General features: G+C 41.7%; 1 protein-coding gene across 1 annotated transcript in view; it reads right to left on the bottom strand.

The window, feature by feature from the left end:
* Positions 1–4580: 4580 nt before the first annotated feature.
* The window catches only part of tagapb (T cell activation RhoGTPase activating protein b), a 31888-nt gene continuing 24254 nt past the window's right edge, over positions 4581–12214 (bottom strand). The window contains exons 6-15 of the mRNA XM_037751214.1: positions 11533–11574; positions 10822–10906; positions 10671–10724; positions 10231–10300; positions 9837–9994; positions 8794–8955; positions 7972–8081; positions 7487–7673; positions 7133–7214; positions 4581–6452 (exon numbers count right to left, since the gene is read on the bottom strand). Coding sequence (XP_037607142.1) covers positions 5332–6452; positions 7133–7214; positions 7487–7673; positions 7972–8081; positions 8794–8955; positions 9837–9994; positions 10231–10300; positions 10671–10724; positions 10822–10906; positions 11533–11574 — 2071 coding nt within the window. The 3' untranslated portion in view covers positions 4581–5331. The remainder of the gene's footprint in view (positions 6453–7132; positions 7215–7486; positions 7674–7971; positions 8082–8793; positions 8956–9836; positions 9995–10230; positions 10301–10670; positions 10725–10821; positions 10907–11532; positions 11575–12214) is intronic.

The raw sequence follows: 12214 nt of genomic DNA, 5'->3' as shown, positions 1-12214 counted from the left end.
CAATATATAATATAAAGTATTTTTACTTTTGATACTTTAAATATATTTTGATTCTAATAATTTATTTTAACTATTTATGTAACTATACCACCCGCCCTCCCCCTAATACTACTACTACTATTACTCATCCTACTACTACCACTAATATGTATTAATAATAATATATTCATCTATTTTAACTCAAACAAAAAGGGCTGTTCTGGAGCTTTTCTGTCATTATCATACAATCTTTTTCAGCAGATTCAGTTTGCCTTGTTGTGGAGGTGTAGATGTTTATTATATTCAGCCCACAGTATTCATCTATATTTATTCTGAACACTCGAAGGACTTCTCATTCATGCAGGTCTAAGGATTGAAAAGTTTATTCCTGACCTTAGAAATTGTACAATCGAAATCAAAAGAGATTGTTTTGTCAACAGTGGTTTCCAAGGTAGACTATACATAAACAAACCTTTTCCAAGTGTTACAGAGAGAACACATAGAGACATATAGTACTAGTACTAGTACTAATAGTACTAGTTTACTGTCACCACATCTAGTGGTTTTCCTTGTTCTGGTTCAACACATTTCAATTCTGAGTATAACATGTTGATGCAGGGACCACTTCCTGTTCAGAGACGTCAAAGGGTTGTATTTCACTCATTTAGGAGCTGCATCAAAATAACTTGAGAGTTAGAAAATATTTCTAAAAACTAGTATTCTATTTGTATATTTCCTCCAGATATTACAGTGGTGATTATATAGTGAGAAATAACAAGACAAAATGTTTTTATGAGTTGCGGTGCAGGCGGGACATCTGTTGCCACCTCTACACCACATCTCTATTCTTGTGTACCTAAACATTGTACAAACAAAACAAAAACTGTACTCTTGAAAACAGATTTGTTTTTGCTCACAGGCAACGCTGAAATGTGGGTGACACGAGGCAGAAAGTCGACTCAAGATGATGTTAACCACAGAGAGCATTTTCAGCTCTACAAAAGGTCTGAAAGTGGCAGAGAAAAAATAGGGCACTGCGATTTAACACTAAACTGTGTGAGTGTAAAGGTGAGAGCTCTGTGGTCAGAGTGACGAATGAACTGACTCTTTGTTTTCCATTTCACAGATTTCAGGGGGAAGATCATTCTGCCAGTTTTCACCTGTTTGATCTGTGACATAACAGACGACACTGGATCACATTAATGGAAAATTACAACTTTATTCACAACACAAACAGACAAATATACTGCTAATACTACTAATACTACTATTCCTGCTGTTATTGCTACTACTACCATCACCACCACTACTACTACAACAGTACCACTCATACCACCACTAATATTTCCATGACCACTACTACTTCTACGACTAGTACCACTACAACTACTAATACTGTTTGCTAATATTGCTAATATTGTTTGCACACCGGCAATATTTGCATTATCTGTTTATATTATGTTTATTGTTTGTCTATATCTTATATTGTATATTGGTAGAATTTCCATTTTTTTATTCTTATTTTATTCTATGATTTTAATTATTCTATTGTTATTTTTACTGCTTATTAGTACTATGACCCCTATTATAACTACTACTACTACCACTACTAGTCTATTAATACTATAGTATATTACTACCACTACTAGCACCAATACTAATACTAAGATGATATATCCATCATAGTTTTGCATATTTAATAGCTGCCAACCGGAGCATCATTATGTAACATTTCATGTGTAAATGAAACTGTAATCACAACAAAGACGGGTAAATATAGCCTCAGCTGGAGGAGAACACCATGTTGGAGCTACGTCATGTGTTTTTGATCTCTTTTTTTTCAAAAGGAATAATGAATGTGTGTTTTTGTGTGGTGAAGGGCTGCGATTGGCTCTCCTCTCTGCATGTTCTATTGTTTACGCTTCAGCTGTCACAAATCATTAAGCATTATTAAAGCTTGTGTTAAAGCCTCCTCTCATTAGTGTTGACTGTACGCCACCAGATTACGCAACGCATTCATCTCTTCTCAGCGCAGTAATGCACTCACAACATCATCTTTTTTCTTTATTACACACTTGTAGCCTTGACTCACTTTTACAAATCCACAAACTGAATTAATATAGGCTTTTTTTAGGCATTTATAATTAAACAGTGTAGGTGGTAATTAAAATAACGAGGCGTCCAAGTGGAAAAGGATCTATTAGTGAAACAGTAATGTACAGTAAGTAGTAGGAGATAATGGAGGCAGTTAGGAGCAGCGAAATGGTAAATGGTAAATTTACTTGCATTAATATAACGTTTTTCTAGTCTTCCCACCACTCAAAGTGCTTTACACTACATGTCATCATTCACCCATTCACACACACATTCATACACTGATGGAAGGTGCCATCAGGATCTAAGCTAAATATTCATTCACACACCGATGGCTCAGCCTTCAGGAGCAATTTGGTGTTAAGTGCTCAAGGACACACCAAAACAGAGGCCATTACTGCAGGCAAAGAAGTAGCATGCAAAATAATTATTTTAAAATGTACAATGTTAATGGGGTTGACACAAGAACAGGGACAATTGTGTATTTTAATGCAAACCAACACACTAGGCCCTTTGTAAAGCTTATAATGCTCAGTTTTTGTTGAGACTGTTAAAGGGACTGTTTGTAACTTCTTACACGTATAAATCATTGTGGGTCGGTGTCCCATGCTCACTCACGTGTGGCTACGCTGTTCAGACTCAGACTCCAACACAAACTACACAGGAGCACCAAAACCGCAAAGTTCTATCTAGTGAAGCCCGTCTGTTAAACAGTGTTGGCCGCGGTCGGAGGACGTGGAGGAGACTGTAGCTTTGGTCTCCAGGACCGGGGTCTCTGCTCCTCTGCTCCTCTGCCTGCCTGCCTTCACTCACACACCACGCTCGTTACTCGCTCTCTCGCTCCACCTCTACACGTGCATGCTGCTCACTCCACACTGCAGAAGAGTTAGTAGCTCTGAGAATATCTAGTGAATGTTCAGTGGACGTTTGTGCAGAAATAAATGCTGCAGCTCCTCCAGACCAACAGAGGTTTCCCGTGTCTTGTGAAGTGACGCAGCTCCGCAGCGAGAAACGTTATCGTCTCCCACCAAAACTCCGGCGTCTCCCCTGTTCCATCCGGCCGCGGTCGGGAGGCTGAAGCAGGAAAAGCCAACACTAGGATCAGCAGTGATTCATGGAGAGACCTTCGTCTGGTCAGCTAACATTACTGCCAAGCAGCTGAAATATAGAGTGATATTGTGCTTTTAGCTGACGTGTGTCGCCTCACTGTGTTGAGCGATGCTCGTTCATGTCTATGTAGAGCGAGCACAAGAACGAGCAACAGGACCAGTAAACGTTAAAACCGTGGTACCGCCAGTCACCGTCTGACTTCCATTGTTCCTAAAGTAGTGTTATTATGGTGAGGTCGACCTCTGAGTGAGGCGTTTTCACGGTTTTGCACTCAGCGGCTCATGTTACTGCAGTTTTAAAAAAGGGAGGAGTGACCTGAGGGGTACTCAGTTGGTTGCAATCTGCAACCACACCACTAGATCCCATCAACTCCTACACACTGCACCTTTAAGTTGAGGCTTGGAAATTCCCGTGTTTGGGCGAAGGTCTTTTTTAACAGATAAATAACAGATATGAGCTGATGACTCAAGTTCCCTCACATTTACTTTTCAATAGGTTGGTAGAAGTCTTTTTACAGAGAATAACATCAACTACGTATATTGAGTCATCTTTGTCCCAGTCGTGGCATCAAAACAGACCTTTCAACTAATGATTCAAATCATTTGATATCTCAGTTTTCTTTTCACACTTTAGAGTTTGTAAATGTGATGCAGATGGTGAGAAACGATAACTTGACACAACACTCCTGCAATAAATAGTCCCTTTTTGCTGATGCTGTCAGATAGATGCTAATTAAGTCCCCTGCTTGTTTTTGAGGCTTGTGGTGACGTTGTTCTGCATTATATTATATAAAATCTTCCTGTTTTTTGTTGCCCCTGCACATAACAAGAATGAGTTTAACAAATGCCTCTTTGATTCAGGTTTCATATGCTTCACAAATGTAGTCATTCCTGCAGGTCTTTGTTGCTTTGGCCTGTGTAACTGATTATGTAACATGATCAATATCATTCTTTATCTTAAATTACACCATCAAATGTTGCTAAACGCTCAGGTTCAACCTCACTGCAACTTCTTGAAAGAATTAAATCGACTTGTAGAGGAAGGAAACGACTGCGTTTTAAACGCTTTAGAAAGGAAGGAAGCGAGGTGGCATCGGCTCATCGAGCAGTCATGAGACCAGAGCAGCAATTCAGAGAAAAACCAAATCCGCCCATGTGACACGTCTGGTTTCCTTCTGTTTCAGCATATGTGCCAGAACATGCTGTTCTCTCAATGACGCCCGTTAGCTTTGGTTATGCAACGCATCTAGCAAAGAGAAGTTGAGCCAAACGAGTTGCTCTCCTCCATTTTTCCTCATTACTTCTGCCGCTAATGGTTTGACTGGGGAGCGATTCAGGACCACGACATCCATCCGTAACATGAGCTCTACAAAAGGATTCATAGAAACAGAGAAGAAATAAACTTTTTCACTTTTTTATTGCATTATTTGTCTTCCATTTTACCTAAAACCATTCATGGTGCACTCTGGAAGACACCCTTGACAAAGGTCACACATCTATATCTATCTATTTACATTTCAGCATACAAATAAAAGCATAGTCTATCACGAGAAAAGTGCTTTAGTGTAGTGGAAGAAGAAGACCATGCAAGGTGAAGAGGATTTACAAAAAGCAACAAAAAAAAAAACTGTGCAACGAGCTATAGCTACTGTACAGATCACATATCTCAACAAACATTAAAAACTCATAGCATATTTTGTGTTTTCATAGCTTCATTGTGACAGATATCTATCATAATATCTACATATCTTTTACATGTTGTACTCTAAATAGTACTACTGAGAGAAGTGCAACCACATAGCTGACTTTCATTCAAAGTGTAACAGTGACTTTATGTACATATACAAGAGCTGCTCAGTGGGCAAAGCCGCAGTTTGTCCGTCTAACCGACCACAGAACAATGAAAAAGGGAAGAAGTAGAGGAGGAAGTAGCTGCTATTATGAAGCCAAAGTCTCTTGCTATTGATAGAAAACATAATGCAGCTTTGTTCACTTCTCTAAGTCAGCCTAAGATCCTGAATGCCGTGTCTCTGGATAAATGAATGAAAACAAAAGAAGCTTTTCTAACTGGTTCTTTGACTTAGCCCACTGATGATGCACTCAGATAAATGTTTTTCATATCTAAAATTTGATCTGTGAAACAGTTCAATCACACATAAGACTCCTTGGCGTATGAGAATTCCTCGAACACCGGCTGGCTGCACCTTCGCGACACGACCTCGCGACGCCCTGCGGACTCCGACATGGCTCTCTGGCGGAAAGGCAGCCGCCGCTCGATAACGTTGGAGTTGTCCAGTGCTCCTTGAGCGAAACAGTCTGCGTACTGATTGACCGAACAGGTCGGTGGGAAGTCATAATTTACAGAGGACGGACGGGACCTTCGCTGCTCTATGGCGTCGTGTACGGTCATCGATCCGTACAGCGGAGGAGGACCCGCGAGCTGCATCGCATGCTGGTACGACGGCGGCATGCAGATGGCCGACAGAGGGCGCGGTTTGTGCAGAAGCTCGGCCGGTGGATCTGCTTCGCTCTGAGAGTCCTCCTGGAGAGTCTCGCAAGGGAAGGAGTTCTCCTTCTGCGAGTCTTTCTTCAAGCTGCTCCTGCTGAAGGCTCCTAAGCTCCGGGTCCTCATTAGGACTTTGCTGGTAACTCTCATTGACTGTGAACGTCTCTTCTCCTCTGGAATCGGCCTGGCAACGTCCTGCTGAGCCTTTGGAGGCTGGTTGGTGGCGTTTGCTCTCCTGGGGCAGGCTGGCGACCCCACAGGGGAGCTGGTGAAAACAGAGCCCTCAGACTGATTAGAGGCGGCGCTTTCGAGGGAAGAGCACGAGCAGTTGTTTGCCATGTAGGGCAGCGGATCCATGTTGGAGCTGCTGCTCAATTTTGAAAAAGACGACAGCGGTCTCGCTCCGCCTCGTCCTCTGAGCAAGAAGGAGTCGTCAGAGATCTGCTTTTTCAGAGGCTGCTCCTCGAAGTCCCTCCTCTCCAGCGAGCAGTCGTCGTGGCTCCTGGAGTGGCAGCTCAGGCTCTGCAGGTCAGTCGAGAGGAAGATGATGGGCTCGGAGCAGCGGCGGTTGAACTCCGGCTTTGTGCTGAAGATGGCTTCAGCTGGCCAAGAGGAGGAGCAGGAGGACGCGGTCAAGCTGGGACTGAGAGAGGAGGACGAGCCATTCTCTTCGTGTGTGGAGCCGGTACTCTCTCCCGCCTCTCCGTCTCCATCTGGGTCGGTGCTGTCGTACGCAGAGTCATGATGCTGAGAGGACAGTGAGTCTGCAGAGTGGGGAAAGGAAGACACGATTAGGATCTCTACATTTTACAACAGTTATTCTCATTTACTCTATTTGTGCAAATACCAATTAAATTTAACTTGAGTCAGGGACTGTACGAAAATGATTAGGGGGAAGGTGGTGTTAGAAAATGAGGAGGGTTATGTATTTATTTATTTTAGGGCTGTCAATTGATTCAATATTTAATCCAGATTAATCGCACATTTTTTATCTGTTCAAAATGTACCTTAAAAGGGAGATTTGTCAAGTATTTAATACTCTTATCAACATGGGAGTGGGCAAATATGCTGCTTTATGCAAATATATGTATATATTTATTATTGGAAATCAATGGACAACACAAAACAATGACAGATATTGTCCAGAGACCCTCACAGGTACTGCATTTAGCATAAATGACAGTTTTTCCTCGACAAAATTGAGCCTAACTTTGGAGCGTTATTTAGCCTCTTTAACGACAAGCTAATATGAAATGGTTGGTACCAATGGATTCATTAGTTTTTCTACTTTCCTATGATGCCAGTATCTCCACTCTATCTTTAAAACTGACAGCCGTGAGCGGCTCACGGGAAGTTAAACATAAAGTTCCCCACCCAAATAATTTGTGTACAGTCCCTAAAGGGAGACGATAACAGAGATTTGACTGATGTGAAAATAACGTACCTTCATCAGCATCCAGCAGATTCGGGATATTCTCTCCAAGTATCGTATAATGCTCAATCAGGAACTGAGTTAGCTCTGTGACCTGCAACCAATCAGAAAAAGAAACGTGATGAGTAAAATGTATCTGAAAGTTAGATAAAGAATTCAGAAAATCAAAGCTGACAGTCCAGACACATCGCAGCGCTTCATTCAGTCAACAGTGTGTTTTTTTATTAGATCTTAACTAAACAAACAGCAAACAAAAGTGTCGGTGCCGATGTAACCTTTGAAACCTCTTGAGGTTTTCTGCACCGAGAAACCACAAAGCTTCAAAAGCACCGAAAGTGAGAGTGTATTCATAATGAGACTCGTTACCTTCATCGTCTTTTCCTTCTGCTCATCCAGCGGGGTGCCGTCCAGCTGCAGCAGCGTGGGGGCGATGCACACCGCCAGGTTGTGGGCGCCCATCATGTTGGTGACGGCGTTCTGCACGATGTGATGGAGGACGCAGACGAGGTGCTGCAGGAGGAGCTTGTTGTGCCCTGGAAGGTCGTCTATCACCCTGTAGCAGAAAGGAGGAAGGAAGAAAAAGAGAACAGGAAGAACACATTAGCTTGGCGCTCTTTTTTTTTTTTAAAAGCTTCTTCCTTCTTTTAAACCGAAGAGACTAAAAAACAGAAGTGGTTTGTGTTCAGCCTGCAGATGGAGGACACTGGGAATGTTCTGCAAAACTCCACTCAAAATACCCGTCTGTTTACGTTTCATGTAAATATCATATATTCAGTAAATACACTGTGAGGGTCACAGTTGCAGGTAAATGGCAGAGTGGAGAGACTCATTAGCAGGTATTGATTGCTTACCTTGTGACTTCCACAGCTCTCTGCTGGTCGTCTTCATTGTCCAGAGCCGTCATCCACTTGTCGTAAAGTTCAGACACCAGCAGGCTGCCAGGAAGTTCCTTCAGAAAACTCTGCAACAACAACAACAACAAGAGACGCTGATGAGACACAGTGCTTATAAATAGACATGATCTTTAGGACTGGGTGGGAAATAACACAAAGGAGGGACCTCTTATTGTACATATTGGCATTATTATTTATTTTTCTCTATAATTTCGCTTAAAATGATGGCTGTCAAAGTTAATAAATAAGCGATTATAACACGTTAACGCTAATTTGTATTAATGCCACTAATTTCTTTAACGCATTAATGCAACTTGCAACTTTTAGGTTGTAGCGGACTCAGTTTTAAAGATAGAGTGAAGATACTGGTATCATATGAAACTAGAAAACCTAATGAATCCATCGGTACCAACCATGTCATACTAGCTTGTTGCAAAGGAGGTCAAATAACCTCTTAAGCAAAAATTTGGCGAGGGAAAAATTGTCAGGGGCATTTTCAAAAGGGTCCCTTGACCTCTGACCTCCAGATATGTGAATGAAAATGTGTTCTATGGGTACCCACGAGTCTCCCCTTTACAGACATGCCCTCTTGTCCCACCACTGTGGTAGTAGTAGTAGTAGTAGTATAGTAGTTTTAGCAGCAGCTGCAGCAGTTGTAGTTGTGGTGGTAATGGTGAACTAGAAGTTCAGTTAATGCTAACGGTGTAGCACGCACTGTAGCGGTACACAGAAGTAATACTAACAGTGGTATTGATGGTACAATAGAAAACGGGAGCGTACTTTGAGCAGCCCGACGAGCAGGACGACCGGCTGCCTCTCCAAGTCCACCTCCAGGCCGCTGTTGAGCTGATCTTTGATTTCCTTCATGACCTTGTTGTTGCACGGTTTACGAAACACGCCCTCCGTGGACGGCCCTCGCTGCTTCAGCAACCCCAGCACCTCCTGGTGAACACACGGAGGGAGGAGAAGGGAGGTGAGGTTAGCATAGTAAAACACAGAAACAAGCTGCATGTGTGTTGGGTGCATGTAAGGGCTGAGACTAATCAACATGCAGATCGTGCACTTGCATGGTTTCCTGCCCTCATTAGCAAATTCTGAGAACCGTCAAATGTCAGCTAAGTAGGTGACAGTTTACTACTCAGCCTTCAGTAGTTATATTCCTTAAAGGTCCCATATCGTGCTCATTTCCAGGTTCACACTTGTGTTTTGTGTTTCTACTAGAACATGTTTACATGCTGTAATAAAAAAAAAAAACTTTATTTTCCTCATACTGTCTGCCTGAATATACCTGTATTCACCCTCTGTCTGAAACGCTCCGTTTTAGTGCATTTCAACGAAATTGCAACGGAATTGCAACGGAATTGTGTTGCTAGGCAACAGCTTGGGTCCACGTTTACGTCCTGTCAGCTGATTTTATGTACATACACTGCAACAGGAAATAAACTGGGACACATTTACAATGAATTTACGTTTAAAACTGTGTAATGGTCTAAATATTGTATGTTTGTGACATCACAAATGGACAGAAATCCTAACGGCTTGTTTCAAACGCATAATTTCTGAATACAGGCTGTGTGTATTATTTCTCCGTATATTGAGCGTTTTGATAGTTTAACAGTATTTATAAAGCACTTAAAACCTGCTTTATAATATATAAAGACTAACTTTTTACAATATGAGACCTTTAAAACAAAAGCAGTGACATCATTTTTAGGAAGATTTGTTCTGGATAGAAGCAGCTCAGCTCTTCGTCTTCAGCATAACAGAAACTGGCAAGAGGAAGTGATGCAGATCTGACATTTGAAGGTGGAAAGTCGACTTACTGTGACTGGTTTGGGAAGTGAGCTCTCGTCGAGACATATCTTGCAGAGGGGCTGTCCAAACAGCTGCGTCTTGGTGTTGCTATCTGATCGCTTCTCTTTGTTGAACGCTTTGAAACTCGAGCCCTTTCTGATCTTCCGCACCAGGTTCCACTTGGTATCTGATGGAAAACAATCAACATTTTATATTTTTTCTCACAGGTGGAAGCATTTATTTAACGCAACAATGAGTGCAACAAAACCAGATGTGTGCAAGATGTGCCAACAGTTTTATCAGTAGTTAGATTTCCTCTTTCCGTCTCTGTGGTCGCTCTCTGTGGTTGCGTCTCTACAACACGGCACAATTAATAAACGAACCCCTCCCACCTCCCTTCAAAAGTGCCACTTTCAAACTCACCATTGGCGTGTGTCGGCTTGTCCTCCTGGTTATTCAACTGCTTTGACACGGGGGCGATCTTTGCGTCTCCCTGGCAACAAAAGAAAAAGAAAAAGTGATGTTATAATGAGTATGTAAGAGGAACACCAGCATGCAAAGAAGGACAGAAGGAAGAAGGGTTGTGTGTTTTTTTTTTACAACCGCCCCAGCAGCGCCACACACACACACACACACACACACCCCCCTCGCAATTCACACCCACGAACATGTGAAATAATCATGCGACAAAAGAAGCCAACAATCAAATCATATGAAATCTTTTTACAGCTACATTTAACATTTCTTCAAATGCATCAAATGTCCTTTCAGCGTGAGTGGAAAGGCGCAGGTAGCTTTCACAAACAGTTATTTCGCTTGAATATCTTTAAATCTCAAGAAGCCAGAGAAATGTTTCTACTTACATCAAGTGGAAACTCAATGAGTTGTTCCATGCCACCTCCTGTTAGAGTTTTAGTCTAAACGGGGACAGAGAGAGAGAGAGATGTTATTCAGTAAAAAGCTCCTCTTTCTTCATATTTTGGTTTGTATTGGACATGGCAGAGAGAGACTTACCGTGACGCTGCCACTCAAAACCTTCATGAGGACGTCTGGAGGGGAAGAAGCACAACCAGCTCTCGCTTTTGCGTCTTTAATTTTTCTGCGAGGAGAAAAAGATACGCATAAATCAAACACTTTACACCCTCTTTTTACACTTTTTAGTCACACAAAATGTTTGTTATTGGATGTTTTCATGCAACAGTGGATCAATATAACGCTGTCATATACTTCTCTTAGTATTAGAGACAAAATGAACACTGTGCTTCATTATTTGAAGATGATATCTTGCTGTAATCGACACCACGTTATCTAAAATATTCATTATGAAAGCGTTATATTTCTAAATTCAACTTAAACTGACTCATACTGATGTTTATTATGTAACAGTGGATCAATATAACGCTATCATATACTTTATTTATTAGATTTTAGAGACAAAACGAACACTGTTCATTATTTAAAGATGATATCTTGCTTTAATCGACACCCGTTATCTAAAATATTCATTATGAAAGCATTATATTTCTAAATTCAGCTGAAAGTGACTCATACTGATATTTATATGGATTTATCTCATACATAATTGTGCGCTCCGTGCAGCAACACCATGTTGTCACATGGCTTTACAATGTAGCTCGAGTACTGTCCAACTCTTAATATGAGAATTAAAAGGATATTTTGTTGATAATATGTAGATTAGATCTGAGAATAATGTTTGTTTCTTACCTGTGAAGAGTATCTAACCAGCGTTCTTTCACCTCAGGCGAGCTGCGGCAAAATAACAACCATGGTATGAGTTACTAATCCACAGAGAGACTCAGACAGGCCAGCAGATACAGAACAGTGGGAGGAATGAAGCGAAGTGCGCACCCACGGCCTCTTTTAACAACTCTGTTGGAAACTGTAACTCGTGTCATGGGGACAGGAAGCAACGTCACGGCGGCCCCCAGCCCAGACACCTTCCACTTCCTCCTCCTAGACGAGGTTCGCTGCGGCGGCGTCCACGAGTGGAAACATGACGACGAAACAGATACGTGTGCACCTGTAAGGGCTTCACCTTTCTGACGACCTGTTATTCACCGTGGTTTTCATTAATGCCAGGCAGTGATAATAAACTGAGGGCACACCTAGTGTCAACAACAGAGCACACGGTTTCTAAATCATGTGAGTGAGAAGGAAAGTTTCACACGCCGACTCATTACTAGAGGCAAACAATCATATTCAGAAAAATAAATGGTTTTCAAACTAAACTTCTTGGAATACAGAGCGAAGTCAAAAACAAAAAGTTTTATGGTTGGATTAATTTGCAAGAAACGTGGGAGTCAATGAATAACGTATATGACAGATGAATTCTCCTCTGGTGTACGTTAACGTCTTTGATGAGACATTTACTGTCTAGACTTAAAGC

The sequence above is a fragment of the Sebastes umbrosus genome, chromosome 18 (genome assembly GCF_015220745.1).
Source record: "Sebastes umbrosus isolate fSebUmb1 chromosome 18, fSebUmb1.pri, whole genome shotgun sequence".
Classification (NCBI taxonomy): Eukaryota; Metazoa; Chordata; class Actinopteri; order Perciformes; family Sebastidae; genus Sebastes; species Sebastes umbrosus.
Note: the sequence above shows the minus strand (reverse complement) of the source record. Positions and strands in the feature narration are given on the sequence as shown.